Source organism: Phyllobates terribilis, unplaced genomic scaffold (assembly GCF_046119375.1).
Source record: "Phyllobates terribilis strain yellow unplaced genomic scaffold, ASM4611937v1 Scaffold_1__5_contigs__length_1240528914, whole genome shotgun sequence".
NCBI lineage: Eukaryota > Metazoa > Chordata > Amphibia > Anura > Dendrobatidae > Phyllobates > Phyllobates terribilis.
The window spans coordinates 425,179,876-425,205,095 of record NW_027362761.1 but is presented as its reverse complement, the minus strand read 5'-3'; the positions used below and the strand labels follow the sequence as shown (position 1 = coordinate 425,205,095).

At 41.1% G+C, this 25,220-nt stretch overlaps 1 protein-coding gene across 1 annotated transcript in view; it reads left to right on the top strand.

Annotated features, from left to right (window-relative positions):
• WDR36 (WD repeat domain 36) overlaps positions 1-24,586 on the top strand; it is a 43,857-nt gene extending 19,271 nt beyond the window's left edge. Inside the window, exons 7-23 of the mRNA XM_073677431.1 lie at positions 6,041-6,173; positions 6,263-6,438; positions 7,933-8,053; positions 8,863-8,928; positions 9,294-9,377; positions 10,455-10,609; positions 13,954-14,068; positions 15,418-15,583; positions 15,749-15,857; positions 15,959-16,038; positions 18,881-18,988; positions 20,916-21,016; positions 21,139-21,278; positions 21,522-21,638; positions 22,775-22,856; positions 22,958-23,145; positions 23,928-24,586. Coding sequence (XP_073533532.1) covers positions 6,041-6,173; positions 6,263-6,438; positions 7,933-8,053; positions 8,863-8,928; positions 9,294-9,377; positions 10,455-10,609; positions 13,954-14,068; positions 15,418-15,583; positions 15,749-15,857; positions 15,959-16,038; positions 18,881-18,988; positions 20,916-21,016; positions 21,139-21,278; positions 21,522-21,638; positions 22,775-22,856; positions 22,958-23,145; positions 23,928-24,077 — 2,091 coding nt within the window. The 3' untranslated portion in view covers positions 24,078-24,586. The remainder of the gene's footprint in view (positions 1-6,040; positions 6,174-6,262; positions 6,439-7,932; positions 8,054-8,862; positions 8,929-9,293; positions 9,378-10,454; positions 10,610-13,953; positions 14,069-15,417; positions 15,584-15,748; positions 15,858-15,958; positions 16,039-18,880; positions 18,989-20,915; positions 21,017-21,138; positions 21,279-21,521; positions 21,639-22,774; positions 22,857-22,957; positions 23,146-23,927) is intronic.
• The last annotated feature ends 634 nt before the right edge of the window (positions 24,587-25,220 follow it).

The window sequence follows — 25,220 nt, the reverse complement described above, 5'->3', positions numbered from 1 at the left end:
CTCCACGTCTCCTGGTGCACTGGCATGTCTCCTGGTAGCGCATCCAGCCTCTGGACACTACGCTGACAGACACAGCAAACCTTCTTGCCACAGCTCGCATTGATGTGCCATCCTGGATGAGCTACACTACCTGAACAACTTCTGTGGGTTGTAGAGTCCGTCTCATGCTACCACAGGTGTGAAAGCACAACCAACATTCAAAAGTGACCAAAACATCAGCCAGAAAGCATTGGTACTGAGATGTGGTCTGTGGTCCCCACCTGCAGAACCACTCCTTTATTGAGGGTGTATTGATAATTGCCAATAATTTCCATCTATTGTCTATTCCATTTGCACAACAGCATGTGAAATTGATTGTCAATCAGTGTTGCTTCCTAAGTGGACAGTTTGATTTCACAGAAGTTTGATTTACTTGGAGTTATACTCTGCTGTTTAAGTGTTCCCTTTATTTTTTTGAGGTGTGTGTGTGTGTGTAATATGTGGAATGCGCTGGGAACACTAAAACATAAAAATTATCAATGTAAATCAAAATTAATATCCCATAGAGGTCTGGAATTGGAATGATACTAAAAAATCAAAGTGGAAAATCAAATTACAGGCTGATCCAACTTCAGTGGAAATGCCTTGTAAGATGGCAGCTGGACTGTTGTGGGCGGGAGGTATGTGTCCCCGAGGTGCAAAGCCTATTGATGTAGGGCCCAGCACACATAGTGCTGAGAGGTATTTTAATGGGCCCGATTTATGGATCCGGGTTTTACGAGCAGCTGGAAAAGCTGGGTGGGATCACAGAAGTGTGATTTACTTGAAGTTATATTCTGTTGTTTAAGTGTTCCCTTTATTTTTTGGAGCAGTATGTGTGTATATATGTAATAAATATATATATATATATACACAGTACAGACCAAAAGTTTGGCCACACCTTCTCATTTAAAGATTTCTCTGTATTTTCATGACTTTGAAAATTGTACATTCACACTGAAGGCATCAAAACTATGAATTAACACATGTGGAATTATATACTTAATAGTGTTGAGCGAACATGCTCGACACTGCTCGGTACTCGCCCGAGCATCACGCTACTCGGGATGTTCGGCGAGCACCGAGCATTTCCGGGTTACTCAGGCGGGAGCTCGGGTCTCCGCCCTGCATGTTTGGCGCTCTTTACAGAGCCAATGAACATGCAGGGATTGCCAGCCAGTCACTGTAATGCCGCAGCCATGTTGTTTGTGGGCATTAAAGTGATTGGCTGGCCGCACAGCGTCACCTCCCAGACGATCAGCCCGTCATGATTGGTGTGTGTGAGTGTGTGCGGGATGTGTGCGGGTGTGTGCGGTGTCTGTGTGATGTCTGCGGTGTCTGTGTGATGTCTGCGGTGTCTGTGCGATGTCTGCGAGTGTGTGCGGTGTCTGTGCGATGTCTGCGAGTGTGTGCGGTGTCTGTGCGGTGTCTGTGCGATGTCTGCGGGTGTGTGCGTGCAGGCAGACATAGGCCGATGTGACACTACTACTCCCATCGGCCTATGTCTGTCCCCGGTCCACTCGTGCCAGCAGGATCAGCTCGATGGGAGCAGTAGTTCCCATCAGCCTGATCCTGCTATTTAAATTGCCCTACTGTGTCCCCAATAATTTTTAAATACATGTCATTGGTGGCCAGTGGTTGCCTACAATAAATTAGTTCATACATTACCTGTCCCCGCCGATCGCCACCTAAAATAAAGTAAAAAATAAAAATCTACACCTATACTCACCTAGACACCTAATTCCCCGAAGCCATCGATCTCCTGTAATAAAATATAAAATAATAAACCACAACCTTATCCTTACCCCTCCGTAGTAGTCCACGAGTGTCCCACGATGATCTCCAGTTTAGAGCAGCCACATAGAATGTGACCGCTCTGAACCGCTGCCGCCGCTAGAATGACGGGGCCGTAAAGCAGCCCCGTCATTGCATAAGCGGGTTCGCCGGAGTTCAGGCAGCGCTGCTCCGGTTAGCTCCTTTACGGCCCTGCTGTATCGTGAGAAATTCCCACGGTACAGCAGTGCCGTAAAGGAGGTCTCCGGAGCTGCGCTGCCTGAATGCACTCCGGTGACCTCAGTCAGTGGCTCCCGCTGCCGGGAGCGGACGTGTTCCCGGCAGTGTGAGCTTACAGCAGCCATGGACAGCTGTCACCATCTCCAGATGTGACAGCTGTGCATGGGAGATCAGCGCAGGAACGTGGACAGGTAACTATTTTTTTTTAGTAAACTAAGAATTAAATAAAATTGTGTGTTTTATTTCAAATAAATTATTTTTTTCTGGGTGTAGTGTGTTTTTTATTTTTAACACTTTGTAGGTTAGTAATGGGGGTGTCTTATAGACGCCCATCATTACTAACCTGGTCTTCATGGCAGCTGGCGCTGACATGAACCCCAACCCTATTACCCCCTGCAACCGCACCAGGGCAGCGTGGAAGAGCGAGGCTAAGTGCCAGAGTTGGCGCATCCTATGGATGCGCCATTTCTGGGGCGGCTGACGGCTGGTGTTTCTAGCCTGGGAGGGGGCCAATATTCATGGCACCCTTCCTGGGCTATTAATATCAGCCCCCAGCTGTCTGCCTAGCCTTTGCTAGCTATTAAATAGGGGGTACCCCACATCATTTTTTTGGGGGGGTCCCCCATTTTAATAGCTAGTAAAGGCTAGGTATTCAGCTGGGGGCTGATATTAGTAGCCTGGGAAGCTCCGTGGGTATTACCCACTTCCCAGGCTTCAAACATCTGCCCCAGCCGTATGCTTAACCTCCGCTAGAGACTAAAATTATGGGGGATCCCACGCCAATTTTTTTTTTAAATAAATCCTTTATTTTAACACTAAATGACATTTGAGGAGTTAATAAAGATGCAGTCCCTAAATTATTATTTATTTTTTAATTAATTTTTCCCAAAAATTTTGACGTGGGCTTTGCCATATTTTTGTATGCCAGCCAGGTACAGCATCCAGCTTCTATGAACGCGCCATTTTCCAGGGTGGCTGCGGACTGCAGTTTGCACCGGGGGGGGCAGAAAGCTTGGGTCTCCCTGCGCTGCAGATTCCATCCCCCAGCTGCCTAGTTGTACCTGGCTGGACACACAAATAGGGAGAAGCCCCACGTATTTTTTTTTTTAATTATTTCATGAAATTCATGAAATAATTAAGAAAAAAAGGGCTTCCCTATATTGTTGTGTCCAACCAGGTACAAATAGGCAGCTGGTGGTTGGGGGCAGCCCGTTCCTGCCTGCTGTACCTGGCTGGACACAAATATAGTGCGAAGCCCCACGTCCATTTTTTTTCAATTATTTCAGGAAATTCATGAAATAATTAAAAAAAAATTGATGTGGGGCTTCGCCCTATATTTGTGTCCAGCCAGGTACAACTAGGCAGCTGGGGGCTGGAATCTGCAGCGCAGGGAGGCCCAAGCTTTCTGGGCCCCACCCGCTGCAAATTGCAGTCCGCAGCCAACCCGGAAAATGGCGCGTTCATAGAAGCGCCATCTTCTGGCGCTGTACCCAACTCATCCAGGGCCCTGGTGCGGTGGCTCACTGGGTAATAAAGGGGTTAAGGCCAGCTTGGCATTATCAGCTGGCCCTAAGCCCGAAATTCATGGGGTCACGCCAATATTAGACATGACCACCATGAATTTCTAGTAAAGTATTTTAAAAAAACACAACACCCAGAAAAAAGTCCTTTAATTGAAATAAACACACAATTCTTTATTGTTCTAAATTAAACCATACTTACCATCACGCCCATTCCAGCTGAAGCCAACGATCTCCTACAATAAAAGAAAAATAATAAAGCAACCTCATCCTTACCTTTCCATGGTTCCCACGACAGCTTCAGCTCTGCTACATCGAGATGACAGGCTGGACCGCAGCAGAACGCTGCCATCCAGCCTGTCATCCCACAGACACTGAGAAGCGCAGGCTTGCTTGCGCTCCTCAGTGTCTCTCTGTGACGGCATAAAGATGAGCCGATGTCATGTCCAATGAACTCGGCTCACCTAATGCACGTCACTGACAGCGTGGGAAAATTCTCCTGCACTCAGCGCTTCAGCGTGAGAATTTTCCCACGCTGTCAGTGACGTGAATGAGGTGAGGTCATGTCCAATGAACTCAGCTCACCTCATGCATGTCACTGACAGCGTGGGAAAATGACACCTGGCTATGAAGTTCAAAGCTCAATGAGGTTACAAAACCAAAAAAAAGTGGTTTAGTAAGTCAGTAAAAAGTAGGTAAGAGTATTTAAAACAAGAAAATAAGGGTGCCCATACTTATGCACCTGTCAAATTTTGTTTGAATGCAGATTGCACATTTTCTGTTAGTACAATAAACCTCATTTCAAGGCAGAAACATTACTGTGTCCAACAGTTATTACATATATCAAACTGAAATAGCTGTTGCAAAAACACCAATTTTTATAAAACATTAAGCTTAAGATTAATAGGGGTGCCCAAACTTTTTCTTATAACTGTGTGTATATATATATATATATATATATATATATATATATATATATATATATATATATATATATATGTATATAATTATTAATGTACTTTTGACGAGGCAGCAGACCTGTTCATTGGAAGTTGTTCCAGGTGACTACCTGATAAAGCTGCTTGAGAGTATGACAAAGGTGGGTAAAGCTGTCATCAGAGTTTGAGAGGCACTTTGAGGAATTTTAAGGTGTAACACCTATTCTGGTTTGTTTCACATGTGCTTCCTTATTCCTTGTTTCAATGTGTTACCTTGTGGTTTTACTGCCTTCAGTCTGAATCTACATTGTGCACATTCCAATAAGCATAATGAAAATCATTGCATAAACAGGAGTGTACAACATTTTTGACTGGTGCTGTATGAGATACCAGTCAAGTTACATAGTCACACATTACCTTTCACATAACCTCTCTTGTCAGTACGCACAATATACCACAACGTATACAGTATGGAATATAGTATACTAGGACATCAGATGCATCGATAGAAGATGTGTTGGTATGTATCTTACTATGATTACAGAACATCAGATATACCAGTTGCATAGTATGCTGTATAACACCTGGTGTCAATGTGCACAGTATATTGCATACAATGTACAGGATCATACACAATTGGTATATATGATGTAGAACAGCCTGGCTGATCGAAAAAATTGGGATCAGGAGGGAAAAATTAGCGACTAGATGATGCATTGTGGTTGTGCATGTGTCCTTCCCTTTGTCTTCTCACGTCATTCAGTTGAATTTGATGGACGTTTTTTTTGTTCAACCTTATTAACTATGCAACAATGTGTTATACAAGATATTATGTGAACGGTATATCTGATTTCCTGCAGTATAGTTTAATCTCTAGTCACATTTAATATCTGTACCTATAATATGCACATAAAGCAGCTTGAACATTCCTACAGATTGGGTGATGTATTTTCGGGTAATGTACTGAATGGACAGCATATTGATCCAATAATAATCGGTGTACCTGTTCACACCAGCAATTTGTCAACCGGACAGATGGTCCATGTGAAAAAAAATTGGGTGGCTCCCTAGACTGCTCCAGTTACGGACCGAACTAGTGCATGACATTAGCAGGCAGCTCCTGCACTCATCCACTATGGGGTCAAGCACAGGCAGCCAGTCACGTCACAGTCCCCAATATTAGCCCTACCTACATAGCGGGGCAAAATTAAATTAAAAATTCTGAGCAAAAGTAGAAGCGTGTTGAAGAGAAACTGCAAACCGAAAGAATTAAAGCACCCAGCCCTAGTGAGGAGAGTCTTCTTGGAGCTGTTCTCTGGCTCCTTCCCAGCTTGGCTTGGGTGACCGGTTTCTTCCAAAATACAAAACCATTTAGAGAGAAGCCATAACGGATCCTCCGGTGAACTCAACTCTTTTTCTGACCTTTTTTTCTCTGTGATGCTGCAGTGTTTTATTAAAAAGCTTTCCTATAAACTTTCAATGTCACCGGAAGAGTTAAACATAAAAACATAGTATTATGCTAACCATTTTTGTTCACTCATCCATTTACAGTCTCCTGCAGTGGATGTTGTGGCTATTGGTTTGACAAGTGGTAAAATTGTATTGCACAACATCAAATTTGATGAAACATTAATGACTTTTCAGCAAGACTGGGGTCCTATTACTTCAATATCCTTTCGTACCGGTGAGTTCAGGTTTCAGCCTTATTTAAACAAAAAAAAACAACCTACGTCTTGTGTTTGATCTGAATGTTGATTTGTTTCTGGTTTTTAGATGGACATCCAATATTGGCAGCTGGAAGTCCCATTGGCCACATTGGACTATGGGATCTAGAAGAAAAGAAGCTGATGAGCCAAATGAGGGAGGCTCATTCCACTGCCATTGCTGGTCTAACATATGTTCATGGAGAACCTCTTCTCATCACCAATGGTGCTGATAACGCTATACGGGTAATAATTTTTGGATGTTTAAATCGTGTCTCCTTTTATTAGCAAGTGTGCTGTCTAAATCTGTTAATAGTTTTTAGTATTTGTAACTACAAAAAATGTGGTAATATGCTGCCATCTAGTGGTTGACGCTAAGAATACATCTCAGCAGAAGAAAAAAAGTCTGTTCCTCCCGTAGAGCCTACACTTGGCCCACAGACACCCAGCTATTCAGATTAGCTTTTCCTTTTAGCGAACTCTTCCATTAGGTAAGGCTCCAAATGGTGGCTGTCACCTCTCTTGCATCCGGCACCCTCCTTTTCTCCCTAGCTTGTTCTCAGCTTTCCACCTTTTAATGAGGAGATTGCTTTCTTCCCTTTTGGCATTTCCCTGAGAGGTTCTTACACAATCTGAAGTAGAAAAAGCTGTGCAGCTTTACTTGCCTCTCTTGGCTACATTCAGATGCCTTGATGGCTATCCCAGGTCGCCTTTGCAGAGGTCTGATCACCTCTGGGATTACCATTGCACACTGGTTTTGATCTGCCATTGTAGAAGATAGGGCTAAGCTATGGTGCACCTACCAGGGCTTTGCTCACTCCTTCCGTGTGGTAGAAGCCTTCTGGGTTATATGCCTCCTGGCGTCTGTTCTTGTTTTCCATAGGGCCGCTACTTACTCTTCAATCTACATCTTTGCGGAGCTCTTCCCTTGCGTCGATGAATGCATGTTTTAGCAGATGGGTACTGCAAGAGGCAATTACTTGGGTGGTAACCTGAGGGTTGCTGTTCTTCCTTCTGAAATACTATTAGTTTTTTCAACCCCAGGGCCTGTTTTAAGACATCCCATAGTTTGTGTCCCCCAATGAAGCACCTTAGAGAAGAGAATTTTTTTAATACCTTAAAATCTTTCTCGTAGCCTTCATTTGAGAGACACCGCACCCTCCCTTGTTTGAGTGGTCTCTGTTTTGCTTCTCCTACTGCTTTTATACTAAAAAGCTGGGTGTTAAATGCTGGAATAGGCAAGGTGTAGGCTGTTGGGAAGGAGCTGACTCTTTTCCTAAAATGTATTTTTACTGTCAGCATATTACCATAGTTTCTATGTCCCCCAATGAAGGCTACAAGAAAGAGAGGTTTTACGGTGAGTACCAAAAATCCTCCTCTTGCATTGAGTCTTACCTGACAACTAGTTGTGTTGTATAGGATGAAATCTCCTATCATAACCTTCATTTAGTAGTATAAGGTTGCCAGTAGCTTTTGCGAACAGGTGAAGCTTCTCATGGCTCACATCCCTTTTGAGGTCCATAGAAGAAACCAGCTGTACAACTGTTTCACCGGTCTTCACATTTGCAGCGCTGTCTTGACTGCAAATTCAATCATTGGTTTGTATTCTTCTAATGGGTGGTGGTCCCATCTATCAAACGTCTTGCACACCTTGTGAATATTATGTCATTGAAATGTTTTGGGTGAATTTTTTTATGTTTAAGGATAATCTAAACCTTATAAAACTTATTACTTTAATAGGTATGGATCTTTGATGGCCCTGGAGGCCAAGGTCGCTTGCTTAGGTTCCGTGTTGGTCACAGTGCTCCTCCTACTTTTATTCGGCACCATGGAAAGGATGGAAAACAAGTCCTGAGTGCAGGTAAGCCATGATTATTAACCCCTTCACGACATTGCAATTTTCCAGAGGGGGGGGGTTGTTTTGTTTTTTCCTCCCCTTCTTCCAAGAGCCATAACTTTATTTCCTTGTCCACATAGCTGTATGACCCTTGCTTCTTGCAGGAGGAGTTGTACTTTTGAATGACACCATTCATTTTATCATGTGATGCACTGGAAAGTGGGGAAAAAAATTACAAGTGCGTTGAAATTGCAAAAAATGTGCAATTTTTTTTATTTACCATTTTCACTATGTAATAAAACTGACCAGGCAATATGATTCTCCAGGTCCGTACGCAGATACCAAACATGTATAGTTTTTTTTTTTTTTATTGTTCTTATTTAAAATCATTATACTACCATCGATTTGAATGAAAAAAACTTGTTAGTGACACACATTACATCACTAACAAAGCAGTGGGGGCCGTGTACGTAGCAACTAGGACGTGACAGGTGAACAAAAGTTCGGAAATTTGTAAGAAGAAAAAATGTCACTGGCGCGCCGATGGGAGTGTGGAATTACATGCCCCCCCTGCCGGCGTGTATAAAATCCCGCTGTCGGAGATTTAACAGGTTAACAGCCATGGTTGGAGCATATGATGGCTGGGTAAATCAGCCATCATGTGTGGGAAAGATGCAAGCTGGGGTGCGAGCCTGCATCAAAGACAGGGACACAACTTTTGACATACAAGTACGTCAAAGGTCGTGAAGGGATTAAGGGGTTAAGGATGGTGGTTTCTATTTAACATTTTATTGTTATGGATAAATTATATTCCCTGTATTACTTTTCTGCAGGGCAAGATGGAACAATTCAATCATTTTCCACAGTTCATGATCGATACAGTAAAAGCCTTGGTCATGGTAAGTAAATGGGGAGGAAAAACAAAATATAATTTCTCGTGTGCTCCATTGGGGAACGCTGCTAAACCATGGTTCCCCCTGTGTCCCCCAGTGAAGGCTATGAGAAAGAGATTTTACTGTTAGACAAAAATCCTCCTTTTTTGGGGGGTATTTCACTGGGGTGACACAGGTACCATGGTTTAGCTGTATCCCCTAATGAAATCTATGAGAAAGAGATTTTACAGTAAGAACCAAAAAATCCTCTTATTGCCTCTGCGACAGTATCTGTAGCGTATTGTACTGATGCACCACTGTTTTGTAAACTAACCCACATCTTATTTTAAGTAGCACTGCTAATGATGGAATACATGTTTTTTTTTTAATAGGGTCAATAAATAAAGCCAAAGCCAAAAAAGTTGGACTTCGCTGCAAATCCCTAAGACTGCCTCCTGTTGTATCATTTGCATCTGGTGTGTAACCTAAACATTGTTTTTTTTTCCCCTAAAGATAAAGGATTCTTGTCCTAATCATTAATGGCATGTAACTGTAAAAAAATAAATAAAATATAAATGGGAGAGGGTACCCAAAATACTTACCGTATTTTTCGGCCATAAAACGCACTCAGAATAGAGAAAAAAATTTTAATGTGAAAATGGGGGTCTATCCTATAGTCCAAATTTAGCTTATCTGGGTGGGCACCCGCTTCGCTCTGCCGAAACTTTTCTGAAGCCCATTTCCGGAAAATCAATGGCTTCTGCCTTGCACCGCCAGAACCACCCTCTCCCAGCCCAGGGCCCGCAGCATCGCCCCATTCCTGCCACCGCCAGCTTCCTGCAGTGGGGACCCTGCCTCCTGTGACCCCGCTCCACCCCCTCCTTCCTTCCCTGTAAGCTACATTTGGACTGTAAAATGCACCCCCATTTTCCTCACAAATTTGGGGGGGGTTACGTTTTATAGTCTGAAAAATACGGTAATTAAGTCAATGGAAAATATAGATAGTTTTTTATATGTAATGTTCAATGGTTCAGAACAGCAAAAAAGTGGAATTCGAGTAACTAAAGAAAGCAGTGATACTGTGCTAGAGAATAGCCTAAACTTTCATGTGGATTGGTTATAGTAAACATTATTATGTTAAATGTTTATTGTATCTGATATCTGGGACCACCACCTATCCTGAGGGTGAAGGGGCTATTAGCGTTGACTTGGATTAGTTTTCTGCATAGTCGCACTCTCGGCCACTAGCTGTGCTGGGTGCTACTCACGGCCAAATTCACTAGGCTATCACTGTGCTGCCCTCCTTGCCTGAATTAGTGGTCCTAAAAGTGATAGCACTTCCCATTAATGCACCACCTTCTTATAACATTGTGATAACCCGGTAAATGTCCCAACAACTTTGACCTAATGGTGAAAATCTGGAAGGGTTAAGTTATTGTACTTCTACCGTTTTAGTGTCGGAGTTGTAGAATGCCGCTGATTTTGTGTACAGAACTATTGTCTGTGTCCATGGCTTTCTATAGATGTGCTGATATTTTCCTATGATTTGGCAGAGTCTGCACGACAGACTGACTGGGATGGGATTATCGCATGTCACCAGCGCAAATTAACCTGTACTACGTGGAATTTTGTTCGATCTACAATGGGGGCTCACAAGCTGGAGCCCCCAAATTGCATAAATATTGAAACGAAAGACATACATGCAACTGTAAGTATGGTTTATTTTTAGTGCTGTGTAGATTGATGTAATAGGATTTACGAATCAGTAAAACACGTAATTCTTAAACACCTTGCGCCATAATGGCACAACCCATCATACTGTTAAGGGGCAGTCAGTAATGATGTGAGCACAAGAGTTCTGCCTTATCATGCATCCTACACCCAACATCAGCGACAGGAGACCAGACTAATCTCGGTCATTTAACTTCTTAGGCTATGTTCACACATCTAGTAATCATCCGTTAGAACGGATCCAGCAGTGATCAAGAGTTGTGCAGACTTAAGTGTTTTGTGCAGCTTAAAAAAAACTGATTTCAACTTGATCTTTCTTTTTTTTAGCATTGAAGTCTATGGAAATTGAACCTCTAAATAGCCATCCATTTTCTTCCATTTGAAACTGATCTAGTAAGCAAAAAATGAAGAATCATTTTCATTTGAAAGAAAAACAGATGGCTGTTTAACCCCTTAGTGACCACCAATACGTCTTTTTACTGACCTGTGATTTAAGAGAATAGCATTCCCGAGCTGGTGACAATCCAGCAGCTGTCGGCTGTACACTATAGCTGACAACTTGCTCCATCAGGCACGATCTGTGTTGGCCATTCTACCCCTTAGATGCTGCTGTCAATAATGACTAAGGCATCTAGATGGTTAACAGAGTGCCCAGGCTCCCTCTTTATCCCCACCGACACCCGGAGATCAGAATTTCGTGGTCCTGATGGTTTCCATGGCAAATCACCACCAAATAGTGGCCTTAGAGTCTGCCGGCTATAGCGGCCTGTTCAGAAGTTATGAACATTAAGGTGGTAAAAATTTAATTTTTCATTCCTGTCATGCCACTTTGCATTAATTCCTGAAAAGCACCTGAAGGGTTAGTAAACTACCTGACGGCAGTTTTGAATATGTTGAGGGGCGCTGTTTTTAAAATGGTATCACTTTTTCCAGGATATAGGACCCCCTAAAGTCACTTCAAAACTAAACTTTGTAATGCCTTAACAAAATAAAAGAGCATTTTTCAGATGGTGCTGATACAAAGCAGACACGAGGAAAAAGTTTATTAACTTTTCTGTGTGGTATAACTATCTGGATTAAAGGGCTAATTAATTAATTAATTAATGTGAAAATTGCTAATTTTTGTCAAATTTCTGATATTTTTATAAATGACATAAAACATTTCGACCCAAGTTTACCATTACCATAAAATGTTATGTGTCACGAAAAAACACTCAAAATCACCTGGATATGTTGAAAAGTTAGTTATTGCCACATCAAGTGATCCGAAGAAAAGTATTCAATATGTATGAGGAGATTGCTAATTCGTGAACATATATTCCCTCTAAAACAATAGCTTTTATTTAGTTGATTAAAAAACACACCAAAAAATCCAGTGTATTAAAATATCTTGTTGTCTTATTAGAAGACAATAGAGCTCCCTAAGTGATATGATGGCCTTGACCAGCCCTGATATGACACTAATTGAATCCTGCCTAGCTTGGAGGTTGGTACCCTAAAATTGCGTATTTGGCGCCCACACTCAGCGACAGCTGTCCCGGTCTCTCCCTGTTAATCCCTATCAGGTGATCTAAACAAGGTATAAAGGTGACTGCCTAGTCTAATACAAAGTTGCTCCTATTTCTAATCAAAGTATACAGGCGATATTGATAGACATTTTAACAAAAATAAAATTGATACTTATCTTGTATCATATTCGCGCCTCAACGCGTTTCCCCAACTGTCTGGTTCATCAGGAGGTAGATGTAGATATTATAGATTCATAAAAAATGGAGCTGCATGATGAAAGCTGCTGCAGGATGGCTGGCTCTAAGAGCTATGTCAGAGGCCAGGTTTAAATATCCCCCTTGTTAATAGATAGAACATTCCCCCACGCCCCCTCAGAGAGAGCTTATCCATGTATCAATGGGCTCCCCTGTCCCCAGGAGATGAAGTGCGCATGTCCTGTGTATAAGCACAAGAGGCTTACCTCTCCCTGCGTAGAAGCCGGCGTGCCATGCTGGAAGTGATGAATGCGCTCCACGCTGGAGCGCAGGAAGGCTACAGCCCTCCCATGAAGCGTGCGCTCACTCACGCCAGTGAGGCTGCGCAAGTGATAAAGAGCATAGGCAGCCGGAGGAGGGGATCCCTCCGCCGGTTTGATAATATGTGGGCTCCAGCCCGGGGGTCAGGGCTGGTCAAGGCCATCATATCACTTTGGGAGCTCTATTGTCTTCTAATAAGACAAGATATTTTAATACACGGGATTTTTTGGTGTGTTTTTTAATCAACTAAATAAGATCTATTGTTTTAGAGGGAATATATGTTGACGACACATCAAGTGATCCATAGACGTCAATGTTGGAAAAACAAACTGATCCAATTGAAATCCGTTTTTGTTTCTTTGGTTTTTTTTTTAATAGCCGGACAAAAAAGTTGTTTGCACATGTATGGAAACCTATCAGCCGCAGAGCCAAATAGACCCAATAGACAAGAATACACTGCAAGACTCATAATTTGCAGTGTATTATGCAGCTCTTGAAGGCTTTCAATGATCAAGTTTCTTAGTTGACCAAGAAGAAAAGTCAAACTAAATTATAAACAATTAGAAATATACATAATTGTTTTTCTGCATCAAGTAAGGTATGTTCAATAAAATAATCACATTATCCCGCGCAGGGAACAAACAAAAATAAATAAAACGCCAGTAAGGACTACAAGATGTCCCACATAAAAAGCAACTGAAATACCCAAGTCACCAAAACGCTAAAAATGTTACAAATCTAGGAACGAGATAAAAAAAATGCTTTATTGTTCATAAGAAAAGAAGAACATGAAGAAAATGGAAAATAAAACTTGTCCTGCAGAAACAAATCATCACCTGGCTGCTTATATAGAAAAATAAAGTAATGGCTTCTGAAATGTTTAGATAAATTAAGAAAAAAAAAATCTTTTACCCAGCCCATCCATACAACTGTGTGCGTGACACATCCAAGGCAAAGCTTAGGCCTTCCCATCTGCATCATAGAATCCTTCATTGTCCGTAGATGCTGCCCTCCACCTCCAGTTGGTTTTCTTCACCCTTAATAATAATAATAATAATAATAATAATTTTTATTTATATAGCGCCAACATATTCCGCAGCACTTTACAATTAAGCAGGGACATGTACAGACAATAAAACCAATACAATGTAACACATTTCACCAGTTACAGGAGGACTGAGGGTCTGCCCCGTAAGCTTACAATTTATATGGAAAAGAGGGGACACAATAGAATGAAGAATTAGGCAGTCATTGCTGATGTTTCTTGGAGCTGACATTTCTTGTTTTTACTTTGCAGGCTGTAGAAATCACAAGCTGTGGTAATTTTGTAGTGATTGGATTGTCTGCTGGTAACGTGGATGTATATAACATCCAGTCTGCAATTCACAGAGGCTGTTATGGGAAAGAAAAAGGCAAGTGCTCCTTTGTGCATGCTTTTATTATTCTTATCAGTACTATATGGACCATTTATTTACAAAATGCATGAAAAGAAAAGAGGACGTTGCAGTATTTCATTGTGTTGCTCTGGAGTATACTTGTCGGCCCCCAAAAAATAAATAAAATCTGATTACAACTTTTGTGATCCTATCCCTGATTCACACCGCTAACTTCTTTGAGTATATTCTGATTGTATTTATATCTACTAAAAGACTGCACCAGTGTTCTGTACTTGAATTTTTGACTATTGGTGTCACCACAAGGAGTTATGTCAGTCTCTTGCTGTAACTGCCCAGTGTAACTTGCCCTCTTTTGCATGTCCTGGTGGTGCTGAGCTTTACAAACTCTGCTTTAGAACTAAGCTAAGTGCATATTACATTCGTGCCTACAGTCATTGAAATTAATGTGTGAACACGATGTGCATTTACACTGAGAAGTTATCGTGCACGAGCACTCCTAGGAACGCTCGCTTCACTATCAATTTTGCAGCTTATACAATGCAATCTTTTGTGCTGCACCAAGCACAGATTTTCTCGGCTGTGTCGACTTGTGAAAACCTCTTGCACTGCCGAGAGCAGTGGCAGCCTGCAAGCACAGAAGGATCTATTACATGCCATTCTGTGCACATCAGAAGCGTGCTCTGTATGATGTGTAAACAGGCTTCATTTAAATAAAAAAACAAACTCTGATGGCAAATAAATTGCTGGTCCGCTGTCATTTAGTGCGCTGCATGTTGAGTGTAAGTGCAGCTGTATTCTTGGTGTGTCTGTTTTAAATTCTGCAGATATGGCACTGATTGACGACTTGTCCAAAAAGTTTCATTTAACAGCTTAAATGTGGTGACACACTTATCTGAGCGAAGCAGGAAGCTACAGGTGCTGCCAATATTACGTTTTTCAATTTATTTGACCCCATAAAATATTCTTACGAACAGCTGAGAATTTTTACTTTTCTTTTTGTAAGATTATTATCTCAATCCGATACGGCTTCAGGTGCTGACTCTGTCCTGGTCCCCTTGCTGGTCTTTGTTTACCAGTGTTCATTTATGATGTGACCTGTCAGCACTGCCGCTTCACCGCTGCAGGGTCACAGGGACTAGCCCACGACATTACTGGAGCCAGAAGAGCAGAGATGAGCAGGGGCCTGGAACGACCGACACAGAAGTGCCAAGGGATTGGAAAAAGGATTATTATATTTGTTATTTTATACCATTATCTTCTGTAAGAGATGTAATGGCCTTGATTTTGTTTTTGTAACTGTGACTAATTGGCACAAGTGCATCCATATCTCAGGTTATAAGGAATGTACTTTGTATGTTTTTCAGCTCATGATGGCGCTGTCAGAGGGGTTGTAGTGGATGGTTTAAACCAGATGACTATTACCGTGGGCAGCGACAAACTCCTCAAGTTTTGGAAGTTCAAGTCTAAACAGTTAATGCACACAATAGACCTTACTGTCTCCCCTACATCCACCCTGCTCCATAGGGAGAGGTAAGTTATGTATCACTTGTGCCTTCTTCTGGATTGTATGTTTTATTTTTACTTTTTGTAGGAGTCGCTACATGTCTGCACATTAGATTTTTTTTTTCTCCTTAAAAATGCTATAATGCATATGTTTCACATGGACCAACGATGAATAAATGTTTACCACTACAGCGGTATGTTTTCGGTCGCCCTGGATGACTTCAGAATTAATGTTTTTGATATTGAAACTTGTAAACTGGTGCGAAGGTTCCCTGGACACAACGGAAAGATAAATGACATGGTGAGGACAGTCGCATCACTTTCATGTACTGTGGACAGAAACGTATCTTATTTTTGAATGTCGTTATATATAATAATTTTTTTTTTTTTCTTTCTCATAAGACTTTCAGCCCTGACGGACGATGGCTGATGACGGCATCTATGGACTGTACTGTGAAAGTATGGGACTTCCCTTCTGGATGGTAAGACTGATACAGAACAGAACCTTGCCTGGATTTACTTAGTAATTCCCACTCCCTATTTAATGTCAGCGTCCTGCTTTTTTTATTTTAATAATAAGTTTAACCCGCAGCTATTACTTTTTAAGCTGTGTGGACTTGTAAAGCTAGCGCTTTTGTTCACTGTGACCATTCAGCTCATTTAGCAGAAGATGCACACAGCATGTATGCCATAGATGTACCCGTTTTATGCCAAAAACTCCTTCTGGCATATGTTTGGCTGGTAGGCTTCAGTATATTGAAACAAAATCACCAGGATTAGGGAAGACTGACAAATCAGTGTTGTAAATATATGGGGGCAGAGCTAACTACCAAAGCTGTGGGATATATTACTACATAGGCATAAAAGTTTTATTTGATCCGCTCCCATTCCTGTTTTTTCCCTTCTCTTTGAAATTGAGTTTACATTTATATAACCAGTAGTATAGACTTAATGCTTTAAGAAAAAAAAATCCTGAGATGGCACAATTGTTAAAATTAATTTTGTACATGTACATTTTCTTATACCTCTCCACTTTCAATACAAGGGCATCCCACCAACAAAAATGTATTAGGTAGTGAATAGATGTAAATAGGCCAGTGACTACATAGTATTATCATTAGTTTTTGGTATTTGTTTTTTTATATGAAAATATCTAATTTTATGAAAAGATGTAATTTCGAAACCAACCGTGTATATATCGCTAAGAGGTTTTATACCAACTGTATATGACTCGCCCCCCCAGGGCCGTGGGGCACCCGGAACCGGGCTTCAGTGCGATGATGGGGGTAGTAGTGGCAACCCGATCCCGTGGCTCAGGGTGGTCAGACCAAATGCTGTGGCAGTCTATTTTTAGAGTTATGAATGTCCGACTACGCCACCCGTGGATTGCGGTCAGGGATGACCGCCGCTGCCAGGCAGACCGCTGAGGCTGGTGTGGTGTGCAGCACAGGGGTAGGATAACTCCCCACGGGAAGAGTGTAGCCTCAGGGCAATGTAGGTGGATGCTGGGGGTGATGGTGTAGGCCGCAGTAATAAGAGTTCAGAGTCCGCTTCAAACAGTCCAGGGTCTTTATTGTAGGTATTACTACTGACCCAACAGGAGTACTGGGCAGGAATGTGCCTGGGTGTCTGAGGGCATTCGGGCGAGCCCCACTGGTCAGGGTGAGTGTGAAGGCCTACCGTTCTCTCTCTGCCCTTGCTGACTATCCCCCTTTTCGTGGTGTAATAGCCCACGTCCCTGAGCTGGCCGTGTACTTTGCCTGTATGGCTTGCGACTCGGGCCTTAGGTACCTTTTGCTTTTCCGTGCTGTACCGGTCCCTCTGTGTGGCGGAGCCTCCAGGCTTCTTAGGCCAAGGGACCTGAAATCCCTTGCGCGTTGGTTATCTGCTGCAGGGCTTGCAACCCTGACAGCCTCGGACCCAAATGTCCGGTGGTGATTCTCTCAGCCAGGACCGGCTCTCGTCACCTCTGTCCCTGGCTTGCAGCTTCTCCTCTGCCTCACGGACTACTTGGCTACAGCTCAACTGTCCCTCCTTCTCTGGGACTAGTCTCAGTCCTGAGCTAGGTCTTCCAGTTCTCCCTAACCCTGCCCTCAGTTCCCGCTTTTATAGGGGCAGCCTGCTCCCCCTACTGGCCTGGGACAGGAGGTGCTGTATGCTAATTGTCCCTGACCAGGGAACCTCCCTCCTGCTCTCAGACACAGCCTTTAATATTTGTGGCATCCAGGCCTGGGGTGACACCTATACATCATATCAAATGTCAAACATTACATACAATGTATTCCACAGGCCAAAGTTTCGTGATTTCCTTTATGATCCCTCTTTGTATATAATAGCAATATAGCATTGTGTAAAGTTTTAATCTATTTCATCCATTGTCCAGCCATGTATGAGTCCAATAGCAGGAGAATTGTATAAAAAAAAGTCTACTAAATGTAAAATCTCAAAAAGTAGATTAGCACTCACCATGTAATATAATTAAAATATCCGTTTATTTTCTTTGCATGGTCAATGGGTACATCCTTTTTTGGGAATAGTGCCGATATTTATTGTTCTATTATATGAGGTTACTAATATTAGTTGTAACACAAAATTTGAGCTTGGTTTAAGTTGGTATACATGCAGCACATAAATGCATGTTTCACAATGGCCATAAATCAGAAAGAACCTACAAGAAGCAAAATGAACATAAACCCTGCTGTAAATAAATGAAAAGCAAAAGTACATTTAAATAAAATAGGGTTCTTAGTAACACTGTTTTTGATCAAAAATAGTATATAAGCCATCCCACCGCGACAAGGTGAACCCATTCGGGATAGTCCTACTGTCTAATATTAAAAACCTTACCATGTGTCAAAGTTGACCTCTGTGTGAATAAGGGCAGACAAAGTACTGGGTCCCAAACTGTGGACACCAGCCTAGGGAAGCTATCCTGCTCTAGGAAGGGAGGCCACACTGTGGTTTGCACAGAATGCAAAAATACAAAGAAAACAAAAATCAAGCTTGGTTTAAGTTGGTATACATGCAGCACATAAATGCATGTTTCACAATGGCCATAAATCAGAAAAACCTACAAGAAGTAAAATGAACAAAAACCCTGCTGTAAATAAATAAAAAGCAAGTGCATTTAAATAAAATAAGGTTCTTAGTAACACTGTTTTTGATCAAAAATAGTATGATAGCCATCCCACCAGCGACCATTATTAGCAACTAATATTGTATGAGTCATTGACAGACATGGTATTATTGGCATGTTAAAGAATAGAGTTGTATATGTGGAAAGGAAAATGTCTCAGTTGTCTTTTTTTTTTTCCCCTCTTGCAGCCTCATAGACTGTTTTCTGTTGGATTCACCTGTTGTGAGTCTCACAATGTCCCCCACAGGAGATTATCTAGCAACTGCCCATGTGGATGACCTCGCCATTTACTTATGGTATGTCATGTTTCAGAATACACTTAAAATCAAAGTAGCCTTTTTATTGTTTTGTTTTGTCATAAGGCCTCGAGACCCAGATACCTGACGGCCCCACAGCACACAGCCCCAATTGCTATATATACATACATATAATATAAATATATAGTGTGTGTGTGTATATGTATGTATGTATATGTGTGTGTGTATGTATATATGTGTGTATATATATATATATATGTGTGTACATACTGTATGCATGTGTGTATGTATGTGTATATACACTGCTCAAAAAAATAAAGGGAACACTCAAATAACACATCCTAGATCGGAATGAATGAAATATTCTCATTGAATACTTTGTTCTGTACAAAGTTGAATGTTCTGTACAAAGTTGAATGTGCTGACAACAAAATCACACAAAAATCATCAATGGAAATCAAATTTATTAACCAATGAAGGCCTGGATTTGGAGTCCCCCCCAAAATTAAAGTGGAAAAACACACTACAGGCTGATCCAACTTTGATGTAATGTCTTTAAAACAAGTCAAAATGAGGCTCAGTATTGTGTGTGGCCTCCATGTGCCTGTATGACCTCCCTACAACGCCTGGGCATGCTCCTGATGAGGTTGCGGATGGTCTCCTCCCAGACCTGGACTAAAGTATCCACCAACTCCTGGACAGTCTGTGGTGCAACATGACGTTGGTGGATGGAGCGAGACATGATGTCCCAGATGTGCTCAATCGGATTCAGGTCTGGGGAACGAGCAGGCCAGTCCATAGCTTTAATGCCTTCATCTTGCAGGAACTGCCCTCATACCACCCTCATGGAGTCTTTTTCTAACCGTTTGTGCAGACACATGCACATTTGTAGCCTGCTGGAGGTCATTTTGCAGGGCTCTGGCAGTGCTCCTCCTGTTCCTCCTTGCACAAAGGCGGAGGTAGCGGTCCTGCTGCTGGGTTGTTGCCCTCCTACAGCCCCCTCCACGTCTCCTGGTGTACTGGCCTGTCTCCTGGTAGCGCCTCCAGCCTCTGGACACTACGCTGACAGACACAGCAAACCTTCTTGCCACAGCTTGCATTGATGTGCCATCCTGGATGAGCTGCACTACCTGAGCAACTTCTGTGGGTTGTAGAGTCCTTCTCATGCTACCACGAGTGTGAAAGCACAACCAGCATTCAAAAGTGACCAAAACATCAGCCAGAAAGCACTGGTACTGAGATGTGGTCTGTGGTCCCCACCTGCAGAACCACTCCTTTATTGAGTGTGTCCTGATAATTGCCAATAATTTCCATCTATTGTCTATTCCATTTGCACAGCAGCATGTGAGATTGATTGTCAATCAGTGTTGCTTCCTAAGTGGACAGTTTGATTTCACAGAAGTTAGATGTACTCTGTCATATTCTGTTGTTTAAGTGTTCCCTTTATTTTTTTTGAGCAGTGTATATATGTGTAAATTTCCATATTTTCCTGTCCCCTCAAACTCCATCCCTAGACCTACTGACTGTGCAAGAGGAGAACGCAAAATTTAAAGAAATTATACAAAGAGATCCCAATAGATTTTCATAATTCCACAATGATTTGATTTACAAATCTTCTGAAATGCATCCTCTTTCAGAATTTTCCATTTTGGTCACGGGGAAGGAAAGTTGTGTAACAAAAACATAATATACAGAACACAACCCTCTTAAGGGCAGTAACCTGAAGGTTTTCATGTGTTGTAGTGATCTGAGTGAGCAGATATTAACCCATGTGAACGTCCATGGCAGCTTATCTAAGCCTTTCTCCTGCTGTTTGTGTCCAGCTCTATTTTTATGACATCTCTACCACTTTGTGTCAGTTAACAATATGTTCGGATTTTTACAAACTGTTTTTAGGACATTTTTTCATCATTAGATTTTAATTTTGTATGTATATATAAAATATGTGTTGGGTTTATTTCAACAGGTCAAACAAAACCTTGTTCTCCTTGGTTTCCTTACGACCTCTTCCGTCAAACTATGAGCCAATGGTGGTGATGCTTCCTGGTGCAGCCGACGACACTGAGGGTAAGTAATAGTCATTATACATAGTCATGATGTCTTTTTGTCATCTTATTTTACTTTGTTTTATTTGATCAATGGTAGTGGGTTGTTGTTTTTTTTGACCATTTACTTTTTCTTGGCTTTAGAAGACATAGTTGAAGTAGAAGATACCAGTGATGATATGATGGAATATGAATCACCGGAACAACTAGGAGAAAAGTTGGTGACCCTATCACTCTTGCCTGAGTCAAGGTGGAAAAACCTCTTAAACCTTGATGTCATCAAGGTACTGTATCCTCTGCAAGCTGCACATAAAGTTTCCATAAGTGAATTTTAAGCTCAGAAGAGAAAAGGACTATAAAATACATTAATGTATCATGAACATTAGGATAAGAGGGAATAGAGTTGAAAATCAGGTTTTTGTTTTCACATGATATGGGAGCTTTTACATAAATGCTGCTTGCACAAACTAAAATGATTGATATTTTAAAATTTAGCATGTATCTATAAACATATAATTTTTTTTCAGAGAAGGAACAAGCCTAAAGAGCCTCCAAAGCTCCCCAAGTCTGCACCTTTTTTTATTCCAACCTTGCCTGGACTTGTGCCACGTTTTGCTTCTGAAGCGCAGGATGAATCAGCCCAGGTGAATTATGGCTACTTGTACCGGCTGCCTGCTCTGTTATTACAGTGACAGAGCAGTGATCATGTGTATATATACACATACATACATACATACATACATACATACATACATACATACATACATGTGTGTGTGTATATATATATATATATATATATATATATATATATATATATATATATATATATATATACACACACATAATATGTATATATATATACACATATACACACACACGTATGTACATATACACACAACAGATTATATATATATATATATAATCTGTTGTGTGTATATATACTTACGTGTGTGTGTGTGTGTGTGTGTATATATATATATATATATATATATATATATTTTAATATATATATTTTAATATATATATATATATATTTTAATATAATAGCAGAGCTTCCCTTTTGATGAAATTGCATGGAGTGCACGACTGAAGTTCTCCACAGGGGAAAGACACAAACTTCAATCAAAGTTACTGCTCAAGACTAAGGGACGGTACTACAGCAGGCAGAGATTGCACTGGTTCTAGCTGCCTATGTGATCCTGGACTGATGTATAATAGGATTGATAGCTGAGCATAGAGAAATAAATGCAGGGTGAAATTTTGTAATTGAGATGGAGACTGAACTCGTGCAAGTATACCATGTATAAGAGAGGTGGCATGTGATAGATGATCAGAGTGAGGATGAAAATAAATCGCCTGTCTGCTTCTTTTACTATAATATATACCCTTAAAGCAAATCTTTTAATGGCAGCATAGTATATGGACAGGTCTGCTCTCCTATTAGCCAAAATGGCACAAAAAATATTGGGCTTATAAGGATGTAGTGTAGGTTATTAAGCAAACGGATTTAAAACATTTAATGGTATTATGGTTGCGCATTGTTTTATATTGTATATTCACAGTTGGAAAACTAAAAAGGATCTACATGATTAGAAAAGCCTTGCTTCTTTTTTTCAGAAAGCGCACCACACTTGCACATGAGTTGTCTGTCATTGCAGCTCAGCTTCATTGTTTTATAAAGTAATCTCCAGTAAAAAAAACAAAAAAACTTTTACTACTAATTCTTGCATGTGACATGTATTAACTTGTTAATTTTATTCTATTTTTTTCACCCTTCTAGTCTAAGATTGTAAATCTTGGAGTTCTTGAACCGAAATCTGCTTTTTGTGTCCAGCTTGAAGAATCACTTGTCCATAACAACTGTGAGTTCAAATAGATTTTGTGATTGAGTTCATTTTTGTGGGAAGAGAGAAGGATATAAAGTAGAAGAGCTAAGACCCTCTGTATATGCTAATCGTTGCAGATGACATTCCTCTAAAAACTATAAAGGAGTTAGGACCTTCCAGCATTGACACAGAGATACGAAACCTGGCTCCAGAAGGTGGTGGTTCTGTAGAGGTGATGCAGAGTTTCTTAAAGATGATTGGGAGCATGCTGGAAACAAAACTTGATTTTGAGCTAGCCCAGTCATACCTTGCTTTATTTTTAAAGGTAAGTGATTTAATCTTCATAATTGCAAATATTTATATCTGTCTATGTAGCTAATCACTGAAAAAATGAAACATTCTAGCATTGAAAGTCCTCTTAAGGGAACTCGAACCTGCGATAGTCTGATCACCTACTCTATACAGCAGTACTGCAGTATTGCTACGTATACTAAAAATCATGGTCTCCTTTGAAGCCCAGCCACAGACTGAGGTTCAGTGGAGCTCCATGTTAGCAGTTATGGGGGTCTTAAGCAGACCTTCGGCTGCCATAGCAAACCATCGGCCGCATGGAATGACGTGTCCTCCATCCTTTCGCTCTGTTAATGTGGCTGTCTGAGATTGACAGCGACATTTAACAGTTTAATGCTACGCAGCTGTTGGAAGAGAGATAATAATAATTTTTATTTTTATGACGCCAATATATTGCGCTGCGCTTTATAATTTTAGAGGGGACTTTTACAGACAAAGACATTACAGAATAGATGTAACTCAAATACCTAAAGGAGTTGGGGGTCCTATGAAGCAGATCCTGGCTGTGACACGCCGCTATTATCTGTCAGGCATGGGGCGGGCTCAGCCAGTGAGCCTGTTCACGACTTGCCCCGTACATGTACGGCGGATGTTCGGAAGGGATTAATTCTACAACAGCCCGCTAGGATCATCACAATAAAATTCACATTGTTGAAATCTATTCATATTAACAGAGAATATGTCATCTTGGTGAAGTTTAGGAACGTTGGCCTGGATCGTTCATTTCTGGTAACTTCTGATCTGAATGTTTTGCAGATCCACCTGAGGTTTATCTCCTCCCAATCAACATTATTAGAAGAGATTTCCGTATTATCAGCAAATCTGGAAGAGACCTGGCTTCACATGCAGACCTTGTTTAACCAGAGCTTGTGTGTGCTAAACTACATGAAAAGTGCTTTATTGTAAATTCTTCCAATTTTACTGTTTAGGTTTAGAAAATGAAACATTTTTTAGCCAATGCAGAGAATTTTCCAGCGGTGCTTGCCGTGTGCATGTACTACAGCAGGATGAGCGCTTCTTTTACCACATGGCTGCGGCTGGTAAGGATCGCTGAATCTCTATGCAATGAACTCTGCCATTTTCTTTGAGAAAGAAAGGGGATGGTATATACTTGCCACTTGGGAATTTTCAGCATTTTGGAAATCTAGAAATCTGGAACCCACTAGTGATTGTGATACGCTTTTCCAGTCTTGGGGTACATTCTTTTTTCTAGGAATGTGATATAGTCTGAATATTTTGCTCTTTTGGCATGTTATAAGAATAATTGTAAACTAGCAGAAGTAAGAATGGCCTTTTCCAAAGTTTTTATATACAATTATATCTTCCGAAATGCTGCGACTTTACCTGGAACAATATTGTAAGATGAATGCACAGTATCATGTGTAAATATAATTACATTTATGTTTGCAGTTTTATATCTTGTACTATTCTTAGGACACTTTACAGATTCACTAAACTTTTACAGTATATTTGATGCTGGTAAAGCAAAGAAAATAGATATTTAAGTTAAAAAAAAAAAAAAAAGTAGTCTGTTTTTTAGTTAAAATCTACATTTTGCGGTCACCACACAGAAATGGCAAGATTTTGTACAGCACTTAGACTGCTTGTGTCATACACAAAGCTACACATGGTGTAAATGATTAGGACTATGATGCTCACACATCCACTAGACTATAAACGCTCATTGTCTGCAGTGACCAACACTCAGCTCTCCTCAAAGTGAAGTAATCTAGATGTTAAAAATACGCAAAGTAATCCCACAATGTCTTCATTTAACTCCTTAGTGATCATATAACATATATCTACATCATATGGTCGCAGGAGGTGTATGGAGCGGGCTCAAAAACTGACTCGGCTGCCATCTGAATGTTGCAGCAACTTCTGGAGCAAGCTCTGATTGCTGCTGTTTGACAGATGTATCTACATGATTAATCAGTGGTTGCGTCATTTAACCCCTTTCCAGCATTGAATGTACCAATGCATCTTATTTTGCTGGGAATTCCCACAAATGGGCATCCTGATGATCATGCAGACACAGGAGCTGTGCCC